This window comes from Leguminivora glycinivorella, chromosome 21 (assembly GCF_023078275.1).
Source record: "Leguminivora glycinivorella isolate SPB_JAAS2020 chromosome 21, LegGlyc_1.1, whole genome shotgun sequence".
Taxonomy (NCBI): domain Eukaryota; kingdom Metazoa; phylum Arthropoda; class Insecta; order Lepidoptera; family Tortricidae; genus Leguminivora; species Leguminivora glycinivorella.
Genome location: NC_062991.1, coordinates 1,352,673 through 1,378,139, shown reverse-complemented (window position 1 = coordinate 1,378,139; position 25,467 = coordinate 1,352,673). Strand labels below are relative to the sequence as shown.

Genomic DNA, 25,467 nt, shown 5'->3' with positions numbered 1-25,467 from the left:
AACTTATCTTAAATACTACGTTGATCTTTCTTTCATGCGGGGGGCTTCGCCCCCCGAGCCCCTCTTTTCTTTGCTCTTAAGGATCACAAGAAAACGCTAACCCAACTTATCTTAAATACTACGTTGATCTTTCTTTCATGCGGGGGGCTTGGCCCCCCGAGCCCCCCTTTGTTTGCTCTTAAAGGTCACAAGAAAACGCTAACCCAACTTATCTTAAATACTACGTTAATCTTTCTTTTTTGCGGGGGCTTCGCCCCCCGAGCCCCCCTTTTCTTTGCTCTTAAGGATCACAAGAAAACGCTAACCCAACTTATCTTAAATACTACGTTGATCATTCTTTCATGCGGGGGGCTTCGCCCCCCGAGCCCCCCTTTGTTTGCTCTGAAAGGTCACAAGAAAACGCTATCCCAACTTATTTTAAATACTACGTTAATCTTTCTTTTATGCGGGGGGCTTCGCCCCCCGAGCCCCCGTTTGTTTGCTCTTAAAGGTCAGAAGAAAACGCTAACCCAACTTATCTTAAATACTACGTTGATCTTTCTTTCATGCGGGGGCTTCGCCCCCGAGCCCCCTTTGTTTGCTCTTAAAGGTCACAAGAAAACGCTATCACAACTTATTTTAAATACTACGTTGATCTTTCTTTTATGGGGGCTTCGCCCACAGAACCCCCCTTTGTTTGCTCTTAAAGGTCACAAGAAAACGCTAACCCAACTTATCTTAAATACTACGTTGATCATTCTTTCATGCGGGGGCTTCGCCCCCGAGCCCCCTTTGTTTGCTCTGAAAGGTCACAAGAAAACGCTATCCCAACTTATTTTAAATACTACGTTAATCTTTCTTTATGCGGGGGCTTCGCCCCCGAGCCCCCGTTTGTTTGCTCTTAAAGGTCAGAAGAAAACGCTAACCCAACTTATCTTAAATACTACGTTGATCTTTCTTTCATGCGGGGGGCTTCGCCCCCCGAGCCCCCCTTTGTTTGCTCTTAAAGGTCACAAGAAAACGCTATCACAACTTATTTTAAATACTACGTTGATCTTTCTTTTATGCGGGGGGCTTCGCCCACAGAGCCCCCTTTGTTTGCTCTTAAAGGTCAGAAGAAAACGCTAACCCAACTTATCTTAAATACTACGTTGATCTTTCTTTCATGCGGGGGCTTCGCCCCCGAGCCCCCCTTTGTTTGCTCTTAAAGGTCACAAGAAAACGCTAAATTAATTTATTCTAAATACTACGTTGATCTTTCTTTCATGCGGGGGCTTCGCCCCCGAGCCCCCTTTGTTTGCTCTTAAAGGTCACAAGAAAACCTTAACCCAACTTATTTTAAATACAACGTTGATCTTTATTTTATGTGGGGGCTTCGCCCCCGAGCCCCCTTTGTTTGCTCTGAAAGGTCACAAGAAAACGCTAACCCAACTTATTTTAAATACTACGTTAATCTTTCTTTTATGCGGGGGCTTCGCCCCCGAGCCCCCCCCTTTGTTTGCTCTTAAAGGTCACAAGAAAACGCTAACCCAACTTATCTTAAATACTACGTTAATGTTTATTTTTGCGGGGGCTTCGCCCCCGAGCCCCCCCTTTCTTTGCTCTTAAGGATCACAAGAAAACGCTAACCCAACTTATCTTAAATACTACGTTGATCTTTCTTTCATGCGGGGGGCTTCGCCCCCCGAGTCCCCCTTTGTTTGCTCTTAAAGGTCACAAGAAAACGCTAACCCAACTTATCTTAAATACTACGTTAATGTTTCTTTTTTGCGGGGGGCTTCGCCCCCCGAGCCCCCCTTTTCTTTGCTCTTAAGGATCACAAGAAAACGCTAACCCAACTTATCTTAAATACTACGTTGATCTTTCTTTCATGCGGGGGCTTCGCCCCCGAGCCCCCTTTGTTTGCTCTTAAAGGTCACAAGAAAACGCTAACCCAACTTATCTTAAATACTACGTTAATCTTTCTTTTTTGCGGGGGCTTCGCCCCCCGAGCCCCCTTTTCTTTGCTCTTAAGGATCACAAGAAAACGCTAACCCAACTTATCTTAAATACTACGTTGATCTTTCTTTCATGAAAACCTTCCCCTTTGTTTGCTCTTAAAGGTCACAAGAAAACGCTAACTTATCTTAAATACTACGTTGATCTTTCTTTCATGCGGGGGCTTCGCCCCCCGAGCCCCCCTTTGTTTGCTCTGAAAGGTCACAAGAAAACGCTATCCCAACTTATTTTAAATACTACGTTAATCTTTCTTTTATGCGGGGGGCTTCGCCCCCCGAGCCCCCGTTTGTTTGCTCTTAAAGGTCAGAAGAAAACGCTAACCCAACTTATCTTAAATACTACGTTGATCTTTCTTTCATGCGGGGGCTTCGCCCCCGAGCCCCTTTGTTTGCTCTTAAAGGTCACAAGAAAACGCTATCACAACTTATTTTAAATACTACGTTGATCTTTCTTTTATGCGGGGGCTTCGCCCACAGAGCCCCCTTTGTTTGCTCTTAAAGGTCAGAAGAAAACGCTAACCCAACTTATCTTAAATACTACGTTGATCTTTCTTTCATGCGGGGGCTTCGCCCCCCGAGCCCCCCTTTGTTTGCTCTTAAAGGTCACAAGAAAACGCTAAATTAATTTATTCTAAATACTACGTTGATCTTTCTTTCATGCGGGGGGCTTCGCCCCCCGAGCCCCCCTTTGTTTGCTCTTAAAGGTCACAAGAAAACCTTAACCCAACTTATTTTAAATACAACGTTGATCTTTATTTTATGTGGGGGCTTCGCCCGAGCCCCCTTTGTTTGCTCTGAAATGTCACAAGAAAACGCTAACCCAACTTATTTTAAATACTACGTTAATCTTTCTTTTATGCGGGGGCTTCGCCCCCGAGCCCCCTTTGTTTGCTCTTAAAGGTCACAAGAAAACGCTAACCCAACTTATCTTAAATACTACGTTAATGTTTATTCTTTGCGGGGGCTTCGCCCCCGAGCCCCCTTTTCTTTGCTCTTAAGGATCACAAGAAAACGCTAACCCAACTTATCTTAAATACTACGTTGATCTTTCTTTCATGCGGGGGCTTCGCCCCCGAGCCCCCCTTTGTTTGCTCTTAAAGGTCACAATAAAACGCTAACCCAACTTATCTTAAATACTACGTTGATCTTTCTTTTATGCGGGGGCTTCGCCCCCCGAGCCCCCCTTTTCTTTGCTCTTAAGGATCACAAGAAAACCTTAACCCAACTTATTTAAAATACAACGTTTATCTTTCTTTCATGCTTCCCCCCTCGAGCCCCCCCCCCCCTCCTTTTTCTGTTCTTATCTTCCGGCACCATCATCAGGCCTTGAAACCTAATCGTAGTCATAGTTCATTACAAGACTTTTCTAAGAAGCCCAAAAACAGCTATGATACGATGTTCCATCATGTAGTTCCAGTTCATATCTTCCGGCTCCATCATCAGACCTTGAAACCTAATCGTAGTCAAAGTTCATTACAAGACTTTTCTAAGAAGCCCAAAAACAGCTATGATACGATGTTCCATCATGTAGTTCCAGTTCATATCTTCCGGCTCCATCATCAGACCTTGAAACCTAATCGTAGTCAAAGTTCATTACAAGACTTTTCTAAGAAGCCCAAAAACAGCTATGACACGATGTTCCATCATGTAGTTCCAGCTCATATCTTCCGGCTCCATCATCAGACCTTGAAACCTAATTGTAGTCAAAGTTCATTACAAGACTTTCCTAAGAAGCCCAAAAACAGCTATGATACGATGTTCCATCATGTAGTTCCAGTTCATATCTTCCGGCTCCATCATCAGACCTTGAAACCTAATCGTAGTCAAAGTTCATTACAAGACTTTTCTAAGAAGCCCAAAAACAGCTATGATACGATGTTCCATCATGTAGTTCCAGTTCATATCTTCCGGCTCCATCATCAGACCTTGAAACCTAATTGTAGTCAAAGTTCATTACAAGACTTTTCTAAGAAACCCAAAAACGGCTATGATACGATGTTCCATCATGTAGTTCCAGTTCATATCTTCCGACTCCATCATCAGATCAGCTCAACAGTACCATATTATTGTATTGTCATCGGAACTACATATAGCTGCCAATTTTCATTACGCTACGATCCTTGGAAGATGGTTAAATTAGCCTCCGCAGATTCCATTACATAGTTAGTTACATACACGACGACCTAATAAAAGCGTGTTAAAAAAAACATAAGCACAAATTCAAATGAAGTATCAAAAGGTAACCTCAAGTTTTTCTACTCAAATTCGCTGGGCACTTACGGCCATTTTGAATTTTGGCGGGAGGTCGCTCCACGGGATATAGAACTACGTGCTAGTGTAAAACCGTACCAGGCTGTAGTTTGTTGGTGGGCTGCTTCTTGTGTTCATCCTCGCTGTCCTCTTCCGATGAGCTCGGGTCGATCATTGTGCCTTACAACTACCTCCTGCAACAAATTTAATCATGCTTAATTGATGATAACAATTATACGGGTGATAATAGTGCATTACCATTAACAATAGTACATTAATGATATTCCGCTTTGTATGCTAGGGCACCGAATAGCGGATATCATCTCGCTCGAATCTAGAGCAGAGCCCAACAGTAGGCCTAGCACATGATGGCCGCGGGAGTATGTCGCCGCGAGATAGATGCCACGTCTTCTTCTAACTGTATTAATGACATAAGGACGGGTAGTCTATCTCGCGGCGACATACTCCCGCGGCCATCATGTGCTAGGCCTACTGGGGAAGTACCTCCGCCTTACAGAAGACCGCAGCCAAATAGCACTAGACCCCACTTATAGTGTTGTGTTCCTGCCTGTGAAAAGACTACCAGAGCTCAACGAGGGTGCGGTGTGCTGGTGACGGAAGGACATACGGCATTAATTTGTTCCGTCTATTGTCCTTTGAGTCGTCGGCAACCCAAACCCACCTTCCTCCTCCCTTCTAATGGGTTGGCAACGCGCACGTGACTCTCCTTGAGTTGCAGGCGTCCACAGGTAACGATGACCGCTTTCCGTCAGGCGGGCCGTATGCTTATTTGCCACCGACGTAGTATAAAAAAATACCACAGAGGATCGAGTATATAGAGAGTTACTGTCAAAGTATAATGTGTAATCACAGTGCATAGACTGCCATCTCTCGACACGGGCTTAAGACTTTTGAACCTCTGTTTTGACAATTTGGCCCATATTCTTAGCTTGATATGTGTTAAAATGTCACATATTAATATTAGCGCCATCTAGCCGAGCGTTCCCCAAATATGTATGGCCATTTTGGTCACCGTACCTTTTTCTTTATGGTTTTGAGGTACGTTTTTTCTTAGACTTTATCTGTCTATACGGAGTTACATATGTCTTTGTCTCTCCTTTTATCTCCGGTCTATCCTATATTTCAGTTTATAATTTCTAAAACCAAATAGTTAAGCAAAGGTTATTTTAAAAACAAAGTTCATATGAAGTTGAAATTAAATAAATAATTAAGGTTGTAAAATAATAGTTAAAACCGTAATTAAGTCCGCACCTAGTGCCTACTCAAAAGCACTGAGCACCTAACATGAGCAATTACAAAGTACTGCCGCAGACTGACACAGAGTAGATAACAAACAGAAGGAACATTCTTTTATAAACCAAATCGTTGGGACAGTACCTAAATTATAAAAGACTAGCTTTTGTCCGCGGCTTCGCTCGCATTAGAAAGAGACAAAAAGTAGCCTATGTCACTTTCCATCCCTTCAACTATCTCCACTTAAAAAATCACGACAATTCATCGGTCCGTTTTGCCGTGAAAGACGGACAAACAAACAGACACACACACTTTCCCATTTATAATATTAGTATGGATATGGATGCAAGCAGAGGAAACCGAAAGATTTTAGTCAGGGATTTCTGAGGCTAAAATAAAGAAAAAAAAATAGCAGTAGGTCCGTAATTAAATTCAGCAAACAGTTGTATTTATTTTTTAAACTAGCACTCGACATATATTTTTTGTCTTTTGATTTTTATACTGAGTAACGATGAGATTTTTTTTATTGGTCTTTGGTTAAGTCTGAAACTAGCCTACTTAAATCCAAAAACGTATACCTACTTAATTCAAAGTCTTTAAAAGTCTTTCAGTTTCCCAATTAAACCATGTATACAAATAACAAAAGTAAAAACAAAGTGCAAACTCGAAGCTCCAACTTAAAGAGGAATTTGTTTCACTTAACCTTTGAGCCTCTTGATCGATCGGAATCCCAATCGCAAATGCCTTCCCCTGATTCGAATGACTGAACTCATGCCAAATAGGACATCTCTTTTATAGCCTACGCCAAGCAGAGTTTTATTTTTGGCAACTACAATCAAGCGAAAAGCCAGCTAAGTATCTACTTGGTGCCAGTTAATATCTATTTATTGTTTTTCTGTTCTAGTGTCCTAGAAAAACTAAAGTAATAAAAAGCTACAGTAATTTGGGGTGAATAGGGCCAAAACCGACTTTTGAAAGTCGATAAGGTTTTTTTTTATATGTGACATGTTGATTCTTTTTACATAAAACATCTTCCGGGGCTGTGTTAATTTCAGTATTTACGAGTAAGTCATCATCCTCCTTGCGTTATCTCGCCGTTTGCCGCTGTGACAAGTATTTACGAGTAAGTATTTAACCTATATGTTAAAAAGCACTAATATGAATAATTGTATATAGTAGCGTTATATATTAGGCAAAATTAGTATTGTGTCAATTGTGTAATTTAAATTCAAATATAAAAATTATGTTAAAATGTATCTGACGTGTAAAAGTGCCCCTATGGCCTATTTGCTGAATAAATATTTTGAATTTTTTTTTTAATTATAATCAAATAAGTCTGGGATGTTTAAATTTTCTCGAAACAGTGGTGAGTTGAAGGGAAAGGCCTCCCACAGACAGTCTTAAAAATTCATAATCTTAAAAAAAACTTGAATGCAATCTGACAGTTCAAACTGACACTGACAAGACACTGACAGATCTGTCAGTGTCAATTGCATACAATTTTTTTTAAGATTATGAATTTTTAAGACTGTCTGGTGGAAGGGATAGAGGCTGTGTAAGCTTTTTTTTGGCGGGCGTAAAATATTTATTTCTTCGATTTTAACCAGCTTTCAAAATCTGGTGTTTCATCCAACCCGAAAATGGGCAATCGAAAGATGCCCAATTATATGTAGTCTTATTTAATCGTAGTAGACCTTCTGTAAATTTGTATTCTGTATGTTACCTGCGAAGGGTTTAATGCTAGAACATTTTTGTTTGTTTCGGATTGTGTGTAATGTAATAGGGTCATGTAATGTTTTGCTAGACTTGTGCGCTTAGCTGGGGAGCGGTTCATGCCGAAATATAATTTTACTGTAGGTCTTCAAACTGACCAACTTCAGTTCAGCGACGTTCAACGTTTTTTCAAAGACGCTACTTATACATAATTACATACATACATACAATCACGCCTGTATCCCATAAAGGGGTAGGCAGAACACATGAAACTACTAAAGCTTCAGTGCCACTTGGCAAATAAGGGGTTGAAAGAAAACGAAACTGTGACATTGCAGTGACAGGTTGCCAGCCTCTCGCCTACGCCACAATTTAACCCATATCCCATAGTCATAGTACGCTACTTATATACTACGAATATTTATTAATGACGGCGTACATTGAAACGAATACTTTAATTTATATGAAAAAGTATAAGTCTAAAATATTTATAGTTTTTAAAAGTTACTGAATGTGAATCCCTTCCGATCCATAATTTTACTGTTGTTTTATACATAGGTATGTGTACCTACTTAAAAATGTCTGTTATTAAGAGTAGAAATAATAGCAACAAATTTTAAACGATCCAAACTTAAACCTAGCAAATGTGGCAGCTTTCAAGCTTTCATCTTTCACGATACCCCTACTTAGCTTTCAGGGCTATATTCAACTCAAGGCTCTAGCGCTCATTAAAACTTTCAGTTCATTACGTGCTTTTATATTTCTTACCTGGACTACCACGAATAGACTACGATTTTAAAATAGTCACTGCTATACCGTGTTGTTAAACTAGTCTCACTCACTCACTCTGTGAAATAAAACTGTGGAAACGGATTAAATCGCGTATAATGAATTTACAATTCATCCTCTGTGCATAGTCATTCTTTTTTTTACTACGTCGGTGGCAAACAAAGTATACGGTCCGCCTGATGGAAAGCGGCCACCGTAACATATGGACGCCTGCAACTCAAGGAGTGTCACATGCGCGTTGCCAACCCATTAGAAACTTGTACACTCCCTGTGTACAAGTTCCAAGGAGGGTTCGGGTTGCCGACGACTCAAAGGACAATTAGACGGAACAAATTAGTTCCGTAGGTCCTTCCACCATCAGCACACCGCACCCTCGTTGAGCTCTGGCAGCCTTACTCACCGGCAGAAACACAACACTATGGTCTAGTGCTATTTGGCTACGATTTAAAGCGAGTTGTTAAACTATTAGTCCTCTACGTATATACGTAGTCATAACCTTTGTTATCCCGGGGTGTCTATTACTTCTCATAAAGTCTTAAGTCATAATGTATTTTCGTTAGCCATCATTTAGTTTTTCTCAAAAAGGCGTAACTTATCAGGGCTGCCATAAAACAAAACCTATACCGGGACAGTAGACGAAACCCATACAAAAAAGCGTACCCCAGAAATATATGGGTTTAGGCTTAAAACTAGATGGCGCTGTTTCGCAGCCTGGAAATGGCCAAAATCATATTTTCCCTAAATATTTTTGTATGTTTTTAGTTTTTATAACAACAAATGCCATGTTTCTTTATTTTTATATCATGATAATCACGTCAATCAATACACATTTCGAAAAAAAAAATTTTGTAGGCATATCATCAGTGTAGTTATGGTATTTAATAGATGGCGCTATAATGGAGGTACGATTCTTAGTATTGAAGATTGTAAATCCATACTAATATTATAAATAGTTATTAAGGTTAAGGTTACAGTTTCCTTTTCCTTCTTTTTATTAAGACACTGCACCTACTTAATCTTTCTGGTTTAGCCCATTGGTTGACTGGTAGAGAATGCCTTGAGGCATTAAGTCCGCCATTTGTACCTTATTTTGTTGTGCAATAAAGATTAAATAAATAAATAAATTAATGGGAAAGTGTGTGTGTCTGTTTGTTTGTCCGTCTTTCACGGCGAAACGGAGTGACGACGAATTGACGTGATTTTTGAAGTGGAGGTGGAAGTGGATAGTTGAAGGGATGGAGAGTGACATAGGCTATCTTTTGTCTCTTTCTAACGCGAGCGAAGCCGCGGGCAAAAGCTAGTCCTATACATAAATTATACGTATAAATTCATTTACACCATCATTGGTTCTAGTACCTAAGTAGCCAACTAAGCACATTTTTAACTTACAATAGTTGGAAAGTTACGATTAGTTATTCATATTTATATCGCGATTTGTCAATTTTTATGGCCCGCGACATTTGCACGGTCACCGTGTACCTAAGTGATATGTTTCATCTAGTAGGTAGGTAAGTCATCTAAGTCATCTTTAGCACAACTCTGTATACGGCAGAGCACCATTATGTTAATGCTATAAAGACTGTATCGTTAAGTATGAAGACAACTTTGAGTAGCCGTATTTATTTGCTATTAGATTTTTTTCTTATAACAAGACATGGGCTTAATAAGGCACATAATAACGTACACATTTTGTCCTAGAAGCTCGACGTAAAGCATATGGTTTAGATAGTATTGACTTAATCCTCCCGAGTACCAATTACGATTCCGGACAAATGCTACTAGAAAATTCACAAAGTGCGTAAAAGACGATACGATTGCGAAAAAAAATTGTACGGTGCGAACCTCAACGACACATGATCCACAAAGCAGAATATCTGGACATAGTCTAGCCACTGTTATTTTAAAAAAATAAAGTTCAGGATCTGTGTATGGCGGCCATTTAGAGAATGTGGCATGGTGCTTACTCTAACTCCGACTTTGATGTCGAATTTGACTATTAGTCCGTTGCTTCTGGAAAGTTATGTATGAAAATGTTGGCATAATTAATGGAAGATTTTTTTTGATTGGGATATGTACATTACAGGCCGAAGTTATTTTTCATCAACCCTCCCCATCCCTCCCCCCTCTGCGTCACCCCTCTTCCCCCCCTTAAATAGCCGAAAATGCGGTTTTTCGCGATTTCTGACAAAACCGTTTTAGATACAGAAAAATCGTGTAGGAAAAAAGTAATCCTTGATAAATTTACTACAAATCGTTCATTGATACTTTGGTTCTAGCACTTATAGGTTTCGCGTGATCCATCACGAAAGTTGGTCCTTTACTGCAATTTTCTTTAGTGAATGTTAAGTTTTCTCCCAAATTGCTTACGAAATCTGTTTGATATTACTAAAATATTATAAACTGAAAATGAATTTCAGGGGGAAAAATCACTACCATGGGTGGGACTTGAACTCACGGCTACTGGATTGATACTCCAGGGCTCTACCAACAGCTACCAAAAGCTCATCCCCAGTCATAGATACACTATATAGATCAATGGTACTCCTAGCGACTACTACCGTGAAAATATTACGTCTTAAATAGTTACTGGAATTCCAAGACATAATGCAAATTCCACCCATGGTAGTGATTTTTCCCCCTTAATTTTATTTTAGTCATGAGTTACATTATTTTAGTTATATCAAACAAATTTCGACGATTTCGTATGCATTTTGGGCGAAAACTTAACATTCACTAAAGAAGATTGCAGCAAAGGACCAACTTTCGTGACGGATCACGCGTAAACTATAAGTGCTAGAACCAAAGTGTTAATGAATGATTTGTAGTAAATTTATTAAGGATTACTTCGTTCCTACACACTTTTTCTGTATCTTCAACAGTTTTGTCAGAAATCGAGAAAAACCGCATTTTCGGCACTTTAAGGGAGGGTAGAGGGGTGACGCAGAGGAGGGAGGAGTGGGGAGGGTTGATGAAAAATAACTTCGGTCTATAACGTACATATTTCAATTTAAAAAAACCTTCCATTAATTATGCCGTAATTTTAGCTAATTTCCCCCTGCTATATCATACACTGTTTATATCGATCTGGTTTAGGATGGGTTTAGGCACTGTTCAAACACCATGAATGTCAATTAGACTTTGGCCTATGGCTAATTTTTTTATCTGTTTCTCTCATCCTGCTCGCATCAAAAATTTACGGCAATCCGGAACGTTGCTCAAAATTGCGTTTTATTAATTTATATAAATTCACCGCATTTATTCTACAAGTACCCAATTGGAAAACCATGAAGAGGACTCTTAAAGAATATATTTTGGCAGCATATTAACCTTTGTTTGTTGAAATCGTACAAAGAGTCATTGAAATATTCTCAAATTAAGCCAGATAGGGGTTGTTCGAAATTTATTTGCTAGACCTTAATGAAAGTACCATAAAGTCCCTAAAATAAAAAAAATATCAGACCTTCTTATATCAAATAGTGCTTACCAATACCTTCAGATCATACTCTCGGAACATAATAATACAAAATTATGCACATGTCAACATTTAGACGAGGTTTGTTTTGTCCTTATACTTAACGATACAGTCCTTAGCCATTAAGAGTATTGTCTATGTGTCAAGAGCCTTTGCTTATGATGGTTGAGTTTTTCGTCTGCGTTTAATGTCTGTTTGTCGTCACTTTCTAGGCCGTACGTCCATCCCTTATTTTTACGAATCCCTACCGGGCGAGGCTATCATAATTTAATAGACGGTCAACCAAATCTTTGCACTAATAAATGGCGCGAAATTAAGATTTTCTTTGGAAGTAATTTAAAATTTTTAGGCGTTTTGGCTTGTTGATGATTCCGCCACCGACAAGGTTTAGGAAGGCAGGCGTTTCATGAAGACAATAAAATAAAGCACCTTCTAATTAGAAGGAATATACGGACAGTAGTTATGTTTCAACATAATTTCTATTTAATAGTCAAAGAGAAATATATAAAGTAAATGAATTGACCGTGACGTCACTCCTCAGTATTTCACAGTAATTCCATATTAGCAAATTGTTTTGACAGTTCTTAAAAGGAAGCTGATAAACTAGCCGGTGACGAGCTCTACATTTTTCAAATTTTCCGCCTTTTTTTAGTGCCAAAATTTGGTTGACCATCATCTACATAATCGTTATCAACTTATGTAGCCTGTCAAGAAAAAACGCCTCCTTAGAAAAAGGCGCGAATTCAAAAGTTTGACATTAGAAAAAAATCTATGGGAAATACATGTAAACATTCCCGCCTTGCTGGTGGCGAAATCCCCTTGACAGAGTTTAGTTATAACTTTATAACTTGGTAGGACCAGGGTCGTAAGTCCGAAGTAAAATAACGGATAATATAATAACTTCTCACAAAACCTAAAGCTTACAATATGACATTTCGTAGAGGTCGTTATTGTTATAAATCAGCCAATTCCGAGCCGTGTCCTTGCCGCCTTGCCCCTTGAGGACGGGTCATATATATATACCTCGTACGTGCTATACTTTAATGATTAAAACAAATTCATTTTGTTTAAATGTGAGAGTACAAAGGCCATCTTATTACGCCATTTGTAAAGACTTGACGAAGTTTAAATCAGATGGCGCTGCACTGCGAGACACAAAACGTTCGACAAGAATCATTTGAGACACATTTGAGATACCGCGTCCTTCATCTGTCATCATTCATCAGTGAGCATTTCTTTTTTGAGCATTTTTTTTTTCATTTTGATTTTTTTAGAGAATTTTAGGTCAATTGTACTCAGAATCATAAAGTGAAGCAGAGGCGAGGCATAAAGTGTCCCAGAAATTCTGGGACACTTTCTTCTCGTCTTCCATACATTTTTGTTACTTTCCTCTTTTGTTACCCCACACAACATGTACGGAAAATGGTAACAAAACAAAAAAAAATAGTATGGGACAATTTTTTTACTACTAGGATTGAAAAAGCTAGTGATTCTGAGTAGAAATAGCATATTTTTTTTTACATGTCACATTTCATAAAAGTGGCAAAAAAAAAATGCTCAGTTTCATACACGTTAAACTTTCGTGAGACATATTCAAATAATTAATTAAACTACGGTTGTACGGTTGGCTCAGTTTCATCATCACGAAACTCATATTTACCTACATATAATATGATAAAACTTTTCGAAGCTAGTCTAAAGTGTGTGTAATACACACTGTGTATGTATGTATGTTTATGAAAATATACCTATCTAACGTTGTTCATATAATTTCAACACAATCAGTCTGCGTGTTTGTTGTTAATCGTTTTATGTCTGCTTACAAATGAAGGTCATAGCATTTAAGTACTGGAAAATACATGTACATTTTAATACCTATTTGAATCTGCGTGTTAAAATATTAAAACACGATTGTTTTTATTTGATAACACGCTGCTTGGGCAGGATGCTATATAAAGCTAATGATAAGCCCAAACACTTTATTCGTAGGAAAAGCCATGTTTATATTTGCCGCCTTCTTCTACTGAAAAAGTCAATGTATTTTGTACCAATTCGTTTTGTACTTTATCTGTGGTATCTGTATTTTTTTTTACAATAGACCTTTATTCTGAGACTAAGATCAACACAATATTTCCAGTTTTGGGATATTCGTTACAGAAAATATAAATAATTATAATTCAAATAAATATATTTGATTCATATAATTATTCAAACATAAATGATTGTAAAAGTAATACTTAATCATCAATTAATATTTATACACTAATCTTCAAGCAAAACAACTTTGGGGTAAATATTTTTATGTCGCTGGCAACACCCGTTATTACAACTGTCATTAATATCATTATTGTCAAGCATTGTTTGAACTTCAAAACGACAACGAATATTGTTTAGATAAAGGAGTAATTGTTTTAATTGGTGAAATAAACATACCATTATGAATGAATTAACAGAAAATAATGTGGAGAACTGTAACGCAGAAAATTCTGCGGATTCACCGCCACAGCGGCGGCGTCGGTCTAGCTTTTTCGAGCGTCGAAGTATCGGTATTGACGATGAATTTAAAACAATAATTTAACTATATTATTTGTTTGTTTTACTATATAAGCTTCTACGATTTAATTTACTATAAATACAAGATATATTTGTTCAGTCTTTACTAGTGTAACGTGATGAAATGCCACATTTTTCAGTGACAAAAGTGGTTGTGATTATAAATGTTGTTTTGAGGTTTATTTTGTTTTAGTGCCTGAACCGTCTATGAATATTATCGCCGACGACACTAACGATGAAGATGCGGATGAGGAATACCTAAACCAGTAAGTTACAGTTCTATTTTAGACAATTTTTTAAACATATAGATAGTTGGTCAAATCACTTGAAGCTCAATTGAGACTGATCTCAGCCTAAAGAATCTCGTATGTTTGGAAATGGTATCTAATCAGAACCACATTTGTAAATGGTCTGATTATGAACAAACACAGGAACATAATTATAGCAGTATTGTTTTATAAGTTTTGAATTATTCAATGTTAGTTTTCTGTGATCATGGTGCATGCAACTGTGTCATTTTCTATCTTTCTAATGTTAAAAAAAAAATGGTTATACACCAAAAGGGAAATGAAATGGATAACATGTTATATTTAAAGGTACTACACACAACTGCGAAGTGAGAAAGATCAGTGGAAGAAAGAGGTTCAGAACAGACGAGGAATCTTACATGATGCTGAGTTGTAAGTACATCTCTCTCGCTATTTTGTAAACTCTTGGAAATCTAGGTTGATTAACTATTTTGTGCTGTTTTTCTATCCCATAGTGAAAATAGTGAAATTTATTTATTATTATTTATTTATTTATTAATCAGGCAGGCAGTTATAACAACTGATTGTTGCCTGTATCCAACAATTCTTTCTTAAGATGTGTTCTTTAAATTTGTTAAGTAGTTATCTAGTTGGTTCTTAAACTGGTTAACACTCAGTGCTGAGATCACGTCCTCTGGTAATTTGTTCCAGGTTTTGATCAATCTGTTGCTAAGAAAATGTTTGCGAGGGTTGTTTTTAGACAGTACAGATATTAGTTTGTACTGGTGGCCTCGCAGATTTCATATAATTTTAATTAATTAATTTGGAACAAAGTTACATTTGTTTTGTTGAACTGAAAAAGAACGTATTGTGTAATATGATGTTTATCTTGACCAGCGGTGGGCAAACTTTGGTGGGCCGAATACAATCCGCCGGATACTACTCATCTTGTACAGTATAATAAAGAGTACTATCATACGGTGCCCGTGTGGTGACGGGTTAAGAATTTCACCACCCCCTTTCTTCCCGTGGGTGTCGTAGAAGGCGACTGAGGGATATGGGTTAAATTGTGGCGTAGGCGAGAGGCTGGCAACCTGTCACTTTAATGTCACAGTTTCGTTTTCTTTCAACCCCTTATTTGCCAAGAGTGGCACTGAAACTTGAGTAGTTTCATGTGCTCTGCCTACCCCTTCATGGGATACAGGCGTGATTGTATGTATGTACAGTCAACCAATTTGAATCATAGGCCACTGTAGAACCTTTGCACATTAAACGTCAATGTGACTTCTTATGGCAAATAGAACACGACTTAAATGAGAGAGGGTTCTAGAGTGGCCTAGGATTCAAATTGGTTGACTGTATGTATCATACGGTATGGCCACTCCCGCTCCCCGCTGAAAGTGACGCCCGCTCTCGGTTACCTCACAGTTACCGCCTGTCAAAAACGCAAACAGTCAACCTGTCATATTTCACTACTGTCATACTACACAAGCTTAGACTGTGTGTTAGGAACGCACCTCTTTTATATATTTGATCGCCAGTGTCCAAGGTGTGTCTTGACAGTCCACACCCAGTCACACCTAATAACAATCATCCATGTGACATTAATCAAAGTTTTCCCCGTTCCAGACAACTAAAAATGGCAAAGAAATCCGACAAGGTCCGTATAAACTACAGCATACTATCCAACGAAGACATCGAGTTTCTCCAAGCCAAGCCCAACCTGCCAGACCTTGTCGACAGTGTCCGGAAGCTACAGAAGTCTACGAGAGAGACATATGAGCTGTACAAGAGAGCTGTGGAGCTCGATGAGGTGGTTTTGAGGGACGTTGAAGGGAAAGTTGAGAGAGTTACGAAGTATTTGTTGGAGCATAGTCGTGAAGTTGAATAAATCTATTGGTAAGACATTTTTTTTGTTTTTTCTACACCTTTATTTGTAAAGTTAGATATAGTTTTTTCACTACACCAACGGGTAAGGGATCTTTTGATCTTTCCCAAACTGATGAGAATGTAACATGAAAAAGGTACAAAAGGAACCCTTATAGCAACTCTGTCCGTCTGTCTGTCTCACAGATCAATACAACAAGATGGCCCTTACAGGGCGACTCGCGGTCACCAAGCATACGACAAATCAGGTTTATAAAAGTTTGAACGCGTGCGACACCGATCAGTAGCGCCCAAGTATACGACCCGCTAACAGTGTCCGTGTCCGCTCGGGAAAAAATCTTAAATAATCAATTTTGGTTGCAAACAATGGTCTCTTACAGCATAAAGTGGTGTGGCAAGTCTTCTAACACTTCTACATGTAAAAAAGATGGAACAACATTCCACAGTTAAGTCAAATTAATTATTTTGTTGAATATTGTTTATTGTCCGCGGAGTTCATTTATACTGGTCAATATGGTTGTGCTGAGCGGCGCCGAGGCGCGTCCATCCCTCTTTACCGAGTTAACAATGTGATATGCTATCCCTTTCACGTAAACGACTAGGCATGGGGCCATGTTAGTTTATGTCTGTTGCGGGAACTTCGTACTGCCGTTCGTACCATGTGCTACCATTTTATGAAATATAAAAGAAAGCAGATTTGTAATAGTGAATAATTATCTAGAATCTGTAGAGTCTGTAGTGGTATTTAGTTCATTGATTAGTTTAGAATATTTAGTTGGTTATTTAACTTAGTAAACGTAAGTAAAAATGCACAGTTTAGTTATTAGTTACTAGAATGATTTTTATTGAGATGCTATCACAATTATCATCCTCCTTGCGTTATCCCGGCATCGGCATTCGCCACGGCTCATGGGAGCCTGGGGTCCGCTTTGGAAACTACTACCAAGATTTGGCGTAGGCACTAGTTTTATGAAAGCGACTGCCATCTGACCTTCCAACCCGAAGGGTAACTAGGCCTTATTATAATTTAATTATAATATTATAATTTGTTGCAAAACAAATTCACCACAGTACTGGTACCGGTACCATTGTCTATAATAGACATGTCCCATTCCCATCCCTACTGCTAATCATAAAGGCGCGCCATTATTTGAAACGACCAATGGCAGCACCGTGCGCGCCCGCCTCACCCCGCAAGGATTGGTGATTTGCGTCTCGAACAATATCGCTTGCATTTGGCTTCTAGTGGGGTGTTCTGTGGTCTGTCTACATATTTTGGCACTTCTAAATACGTATTTTACTTAAAAATAAACATATTTAAGGCTACTGTGGTAAATCAAGAAACATATGGCATTTGTCAGCTACGGTCTTATTGAGGTAGTTGTACTGGCAAGACGCCAGAAAATCTTCAATTAATTGTAAGAGTTCCAGACAAATTAATTTTATAGGAGGTATAAAGTAAGGGTGTATGTTCGTCTGACAATGTCGCCCAGCGGAAATGACAATTTAAATTTAGTATAATTAATTGGCAGGGAGTAAAAGCCAAAGCAAAAAAAAAAAAAAAAAAAATTTAGTATAATTGTTAGAAAGTAAGAATTCCAATGAATATATAACTATGAACGCCATAAATAAGAATTAAATTGTGTCTTCTTTTTAACCCCCGACGCAAAAACGACGGGGTGTTATACGTTTCACGTGTCTGTCTGTCTGTCTGTGGCATCGTAGCTCCCGAACGGATGAACCGATTTAGATTTTTTTTTTGTTTGAAAGCTGAGTTAGTCAGGAGTGTTCTTAGCCATGTTTCATGAAAATCTGTCCACTATGTCGCGGTCGGAGGTTTTTCCATTTTTAATTGTGCGATGTTATTGCCGGTGACTAGAATAATGGAAAGGCATCCCAACTTTACTAACAAACAAATAAATAAATAAATATTGGGGGACACCTTACACAGATCAACTTAGCCCCAAACTAAGCAAAGCTTGTACTATGGGTGCTAAGCGACGATATACATACTTAAATAGATAAATACATACTTATATACATAGAAAACATCCATGACTCAGGAACAAATATCTGTGCTCATCACACAAATAAATGCCCTTACCGGGATTCGAACCTGGGACCGCGGCTCAGCAGGCAGGGTCACTACCGACTGAGCCAGACCGGTCGTCAAAACAACCTTTATTGTCTTGTTTATTATTATTTCTGTAAAAAGACTAAGGTCTATTTTCCTTGAAGGAGGTACCGTCGAGAGTAATAATAAAAACATTCTAGAAATCTCCCTCATCTAAATTGTGCGTAGATGACCTCCACTAGACGGCGCACTATGAAGTGGGTCCTCGCAGGCACGTCTCGAGAAATTCTCTATGCGCGGCAAACAGCTAATACAGACGTGCCTCGGCCGAGGCAGCATACGAGTTTTTTCGCTAGAACGATCTGTTCGGACAGGTGCGACATGAATTTCTTGTGTGTAATAATTCTGCTTAGTGTATAATCATTACCGAACTTTGAAGGCTTAAAAATGTTAGATTCAAGATCCAATAGTTTATTCATGGCAAAGAGGATCGAGTTTTATAAAGAGTGACTGTCAAAGTAAAATGTGTAATCACTGTACATAGACTGCCATCTCTTGACACAGGCTTAAAATTTTTCAACCTCAATTTTGATAATTTGGCCCATATTCTAAAGCTTGATATGTGTTAAAATGTCAAATATGAATATTAGCGCCATCTAGCCGAGCGTCCCCCAAAGGTGTAACGCCATCTAAGTCACCGTACCCATTTCTATATGGTTCTGAGGTAGGTTTTTTTTCTTAGACTGTAACCGTCTATACGGAGTTATATATGTCTTTGATTCATGGTAACACACACAATTATCTACATAAGTATTACATAAATTTTACAATTAATGTTAAAAAATGTATGTTGGGTTTAGTTTGTACAGTTTTTAATTATATTTGTCTGTGATAATCAACTACCTAAAGCGCTAATGAGTACAGTCGTCTGCAATAATATGTTACATAACGAAGGTCGCAGAAAATTCTGACATGTCATATATACAGAAGACTATCACACAGACAGAAATTTTGTGTCGAAGTCTAGTTAAAATACAACATTGGACATAGACATAGAAAAGTTTTATTCAACATCACATGAAATTGTTTAAAAAGTCTTACATTATATTTCTTGACATAAAAAGCTTAAATTTAGACTTACTTAAACATCTAAGGAAATGAGATGTTTATATATATTTACATGAACAACTTTTCAAATCGTCCATATGGCAAGAATTAGCGTATTTTTCCTTGGAAACGACACAATTATGTGGCCTTTGAAGAGTAACACCATTGCAGATGACTAGACAGATTGTCTTAAAAAACCTACAGTATGTTTCATCTAGCATAAGTTATCTGTGGCAGTGGGATTAAACGGGCGTTCTCCTAAACATTCAAATGACTATATTTGCATAACCATAACATATTCTGGGTAAACATAGCTAGAATAATACCTAAGGCTGTGCCTAAGGGTTTTAGAATATACGCCTTTTTTACGAATAACTGTGTGAATCTGCGTAGTAAATTTTTGTTGAACAAAAATACTAGGGATGTCACGAATGTCGCATGTGTCACATTCGCGAATGCGAATGCAAATATTCAGAATGCGAATGTGCGAATGCGAATATCGCTGAATATCATAAAAAAAGTAAAAAACGCAAATCTTTAATTCTTTCTTCCTTTAATCTTTAATTTTACACCGTACGAATTTGAGCTATCTGCGCATGCGCGAGTCGACAGTCGACAAGTAGCAATTGGAGCGGACGGCGCGGGCGAGGAACAAGCTGCGACTTGCACATATTCGCATTCGCTAAACATTCGCATCGTTTGAAGCGAATGCGAATGTCAATGCAAATGTTTAAAAGAATACGAATCTTTCGCATACGCGAATGCGAATGCAAATATTCGTAACATCCCTAAAAAATACATAAAATATTTATCTATTAAAAGGCATAGAGGAATAAGAAAGGGAAAAGTTGTTAACTGCATACATCAGTAAATCCGAGTTATTTGTATAGGCATAGTTAAGTGACATCTAGCGACAATCACGCGTCAAATAGCGTAAATTATCAGTAGTACTGCTACTTGTCAATAGATGTCGCGACGAACGAAGAGTGTAATAATCACCAATTTTTAGCTAATATTATAATAGCATAAATCAGTATTCTGTTTTCAATTACTTCTTCTGTTCTTGTGTTTTGTTTTCTTTTAGGTTGTCTGGTAGAGATCGCTCTTTAGCGATAAGACCGCCTCCACTGTATCTTTTGCTGAGGTGTGCCAATAAAGAGTATTCTATCTATCTATGATTAAAGGTTACATACAATTAGGAAAACCCATGTACAGTACGTCATCAATAATAACCACAAATATTGTCTTCGGTTACCGCGATAGTTACTCATGAAATAAAACTATGGAAACGGATTAAATCGCGTATAATGAATTTAAAATACATCCCGACGTTTCGAACTCTTTACAGCGTTCGTGGTCAACGGGTAACTGAGGAAAAATTTTACGAATAAAAAAAAAGTAAAAATTTTTTTTGAATATTGTATAACTGTCTTTATTAATAGTGTGTGAACCTGCCTTAGAAATCTATATTATTTGTGGTCATGGTTCGTTAATATTTCTTGTAAGTGGGTAGCTTTTGCACATTTTAATTTTTCCTCAGTCACCCGTTGACCACGAACGCTGTAAAGAGTTCGAAACGTCGGGATATATTTTAAATTCATTATACGCGATTTAATCCGTTTCCATAGTTTTATTTCAATAACCACAAAATTAAAATTTTGAAAAAACCCCCGACCGCGACCTAGTGGACCGATTTTCATGAAACATGGCTAAGAATACTCCCGACTAACTCAGCTTTCAGACAAAAAAAACTAAATCAAAATCGGTTCTTCCATTCGAGAGCTACGATGCCACAGACAGACACACACACAGACAGACAGACACGTCAAACTTAATAACACCCCTTCGTTTTTGCGTCGGGGGTTAATATGACTTTTGAAGTGCCTAAAAAGTAAAATATTCATACAAAATTATAAGAAAACAGTAATGTAATGTAAACAGTAATGTGTACTTAACACAGCAAAAGGGAATGTACAAGTTTCTAATGGGGTGGCAACGCGCATGTGACACTGTTTGAGTTACAGGCGTCCATAGGTTACGGTGACCGCTTTACATCAGGCGGGCCGTATGCTTGTTTGCCACCGACGTAGTATTAAAAAAAAATGTAATGAAAGGGTGCCTATTCCTGCCAACATATTGTTCTACAACCAGTTTTTATTGAATTCCGTTAACTTTAAGGGAAGGTTCTTTAGATCAAATGCAATTAATTTCTCTAAGAAACTAGCGTCTTAACTCTTACGGTTATCGAGTTATTAACTTTACCAATTCCTAATGTTATTTGTTTTGACATGTGCCGTCAATCACTTGACACTAATTTGAATGTTATTCTTAAGGGTCTCTCACACTAATAAATTCATTTATTAATGTATGAAAATGATGAAATTTTTTTTTCCGAATTTAGCTAAAAGTGATATACAGCCTGTGTGGTGACGGGTTAAGAATTTCACCACCCCCTTTACTCCCGTGGGTGTCGTAGAAGGCGACTATGGGATATGGGTTAAGTTGTGGCGTAGGCGAGAGGCTGGCGACCTGTCACTGCAATGTCACAGTTTCGTTTTCTTTCGACCCCTTATTTGCCAAGAGTGGCACTGAAGCTTTAGTAGTTTCATGTGTTCTGCCTACCCCTTTATGGGATACAGGCGTGATTGTATGTATGTATGATATACAGGGTGGTTCCTGATAATGAACCTATAGCTACCTGTCGAATTTAACGAAAAACAAAAAAAAAAACACGGTGTATAGTCTGGCGGAAAGTGTAATTAACATCAACGGTTAAATTTTTTTGAATAAATAATTTAAAAAAAAATATGGCTGGTTGGTTAAAGTCGTGTACCTAATAATGTACCTATGTTTGCTGTTTAGCTGCATATATTTGTTGCTGGTTGTATAAATACTGGGGACGCTATTGCTATGTCTTGTATGGGAACCCTGCATTTTATGATTAAGCACTGAGACTTGGCACAGTTTTTCATTGGGTGGCCCTGAGTAGATAAAGATCGGGAGGCATCGAGAGCCCCCCTTAATTTAGGAGGGAGGAGGGGGGGAAGGCTGGCGCCTCCGCGCTTCCTTTGAAACCATATTTCTCTAAAACTATACAAAATAGGGCATGCGATATATCATTTTCGGATAAATGAAGGACGAGGAATTCATTTTTGGAACAAAAAAAATGTATTTTAGAACAAAAATACAAAATAAAATGGGAAAATCTGAAAACAAGATTTTTTTTTATACATATTATTGCACATTTTATGAAAACTGTAATGGTTTTTTCTAAATAAAAAATATTATTTAATAGCTACATTTATCTAGTTTTAGAAAATGTATAATTTGTTATAGAAATATATTATAGGACGAGTGATAAAAAATAATTTACATCGCCCGATAGGGTGATTTGAATGCTCATTTCAATAAGTTTTGTCAATGATTTCAGGTATAATCACTATTTTTAACACACGAAAGCCGTAACCATTGTAGTTTATGGCTATTTTAGTGATTAATGTACTTAAAATAAAAAAAAATACAAAATTTTTAAAAAATATTAAAAATGTGATAATTTTTTTTAACATTATCCTATTTTGTTCTTTCTACACAATATATATCTAAAAGCAATAAATATGAATGAAAAGCCACATTTATGTAGTTTATAAAAATATATAGTTTGTTATATAAATATATTACGAAACGCGAGATAGTGATCTTGATGTACGGTACGGGTCAGCTTGTATGATTCGATGAGGTGAGGTAAAGGTACTCAAAGCTCTCAAAAAATGTAGTTATTTAGAGTACTTCAAATTAAACAACATACTCCTATATAGTCTGAATTTAACTATTTATATTACATGAAATGATCGATTGATATGATAGGTCAGATATATACATCTGATCCTAATACATCTTGTGAAATAGTAGTTATCTATATGATTTGCATAATTTATGGATAATTCTTACTTGACATATTTATTATTCCAGATCTGCGTCCTGTACTTTGGTTAACGAGTGCCGAAAATAGTTATTAACCAAAAAAGACCGCCAAATTAACAGCATTTTACCGACAAAAGCTGCCTTGCACCATTTTTGTAAGGGTTATAGGTATATCAAGGTGTCCATTTATGGGGTCAACTAAACCCAATTCAAAATTTGCCATTATTTGCTACTTGTGGCTGGACGAAAGTCTGTAACAATTGGGATTTGGGAGCCTACTTGCCCGCAACGTTGCCTGTTGCTGCAGAAACATGCCTCGAAATTGTCGGATGCAGGTGTAATAAAAAACAGTGGCGCGTAAGGACGATTTAAGGGGGCCCAAAGGAAGTAACTAAATTCTGCTAGTAAACTAAAAAATCTTCAAGCCTATGCATGCAGAACTGCTTTAGGAGAGGAGAACGTGATTAAGACATTTTTTTTGCAATATGTCACATGCAATTTTATTTTACAATCAAAATAAACTATATTATAGGACTTTTACAATTTTCTGTACTGGGTCGTGATATACCTACATGTGTAAACGTTATTAGAATAAGTATATTTCTGTATTACTAGACGAACTCCACTGCATAGCGGGTAGTAGGTACCTTTACCTCACCTCATCGAATAATGCAAGCTGACCCGTACATTAAAATTTTCATTTTCATTATTTTTTATCTCGCGTTTCGTAATATAATAATAATAATAATAAAAAAAATAAAAAAAAAAAAAAAAAAAACCGCTGACACTGACGGACGTGTCTTTGGATAAATTTTCACAATTTTATTTATTTTATAGTATTTTTATCGCCGTTCTTGGTTTTTTTGGTTCAGTTTTTGTGTATTTCTTACGCTACATTAAATCATGTACAACAATGAACATGCAACGGTACAATTATCAAAATACACGGATATCAACATGAACTGTCAAACGGCGATAAGTGCATTGTGAAATTTGTGAAAATGATAACAAGGTCACGCACCAAAGCGGCACAAAGAAACGCACGCCCACCATCCCCGCCCGCCTCGTCCAGCTCCCCGTCCGCATCGTCGTCGGGCGATGAGTTCGCCACGGCGCCCGACACCGACGGGTCCAGCGACGAGAGCGGGCCGCCGCCGCCGCCGCCACCACCTGCGCGACGTGGGCGGCCACCGCTGCCGGCACGCTTGGGGCCTGCGGGACATCCTGCCCCGCCCACGGCTCCCGCTGCCGGTGGTGTAGTGCGTCGCATGACATGGACTCGAGAAATAAACGAGAATGTCATGCGCGCCTATTACGGGGCCACAGAGGGGGGAACCCGGCTATCCGCGTACCGTTCTAGAATGCTGCCTCTGTTCCAGGCACTCGAGCCATCCACCACCGTATCGGAGCAGCGTCTATCGGATCAGGTGCGCGTCATTCAGCGGTCAAAGCGGTTGGATGACGCCACACTTGATCGGCTTCGCCAGGAGGCTCTCGCTGCTCGCGCGGACCCCGCCTCGGGGCGGGATTTGCCCGCCATGTCGCAGGACCCGGTGCCCGAACCCGACCTGGCACCGGAGGCGCCGCGGGTTGATTCCGGTAACGACGGCGGGGACTTCGCGAGTCAGAGCGTGAGTGAGCCTGCTAATGAGCAACTGAGGAGGTCTTTGGAAGAGGCGATTACGCAGTATCGCTCCACAAACAATCCTAGGCCACGATTACCACGTCTGCCCATGAATAGACGCAATCTAGCGTTAATGGGAGCCTTAAACGCTTTACTAGAGCCATTTATACGGACTAGTAAAGATCTAGATGATACACACTCGATCATGTACTGCGGAGCCATCGCGGCGTGCCGTGTTGCTCGAGTCAAGTTTCCGGACGCTGACCGTGCAACTAGGACCGTCGGAGGTGTCCCTGCATGGCAAGTACGGATCGAGCGTCGTATCAACTCATTTAGGACTCTCATTGCAAAGCTGATCTGCTTCAGAGGGGTAATAATCGCCCCCGAGTAATGCGCTTTGTGAACCAGGCGTTCGCGGGGACGGACATCAGACCCCGCGACTATTTGGCCAATGTCACAGAGCGCATCGACTTCCTGAAGCAGAAAGTCTATGCATGGGCAAACCGTATTCGCCGCTACAGAAAGCGTGTGGACCGATTCCAGCAGAATCGTCTTTTTCAAAGCGACCAAAGGAAAGTATACCGAAGGTGGGAGGAAAC

The 25,467-nt window shown here is 38.7% G+C and overlaps 2 protein-coding genes across 2 annotated transcripts in view; one reads left to right on the top strand and one right to left on the bottom strand.

Annotated features, from left to right (window-relative positions):
• Positions 1-25,467, bottom strand: part of LOC125237379 (calcium-dependent secretion activator) — a 109,104-nt gene that overhangs the window by 45,585 nt on the left and 38,052 nt on the right. Inside the window, 1 exon segment of the mRNA XM_048144393.1 lies at positions 4,326-4,420. Coding sequence (XP_048000350.1) covers positions 4,326-4,401 — 76 coding nt within the window. The 5' untranslated portion in view covers positions 4,402-4,420.
• LOC125237378 lies at positions 13,798-16,162 on the top strand. The gene is made up of 4 exons (XM_048144392.1): positions 13,798-14,000; positions 14,201-14,273; positions 14,604-14,687; positions 15,885-16,162. Exons 1-4 carry the CDS (start codon positions 13,892-13,894, stop codon positions 16,144-16,146), a joined length of 528 nt encoding a protein of 175 aa, XP_048000349.1. The 5' UTR covers positions 13,798-13,891; the 3' UTR covers positions 16,147-16,162.

What these genes read in the sequence shown, in the direction of transcription:
- LOC125237378 (XM_048144392.1), top strand. Translation starts at nt 13,892, where the DNA reads ATGAATGAATTAACAGAAAATAATGTGGAGAACTGTAACGCAGAAAAT. An exon ending in TTTCGAGCGTCGAAGTATCG is followed by an intron (nt 14,001 to 14,200) that starts GTATTGACGATG and finishes ATTTTGTTTTAG; the next exon opens with TGCCTGAACCGTCTATGAAT. An exon ending in GATGAGGAATACCTAAACCA is followed by an intron (nt 14,274 to 14,603) that starts GTAAGTTACAGT and finishes TTATATTTAAAG; the next exon opens with GTACTACACACAACTGCGAA.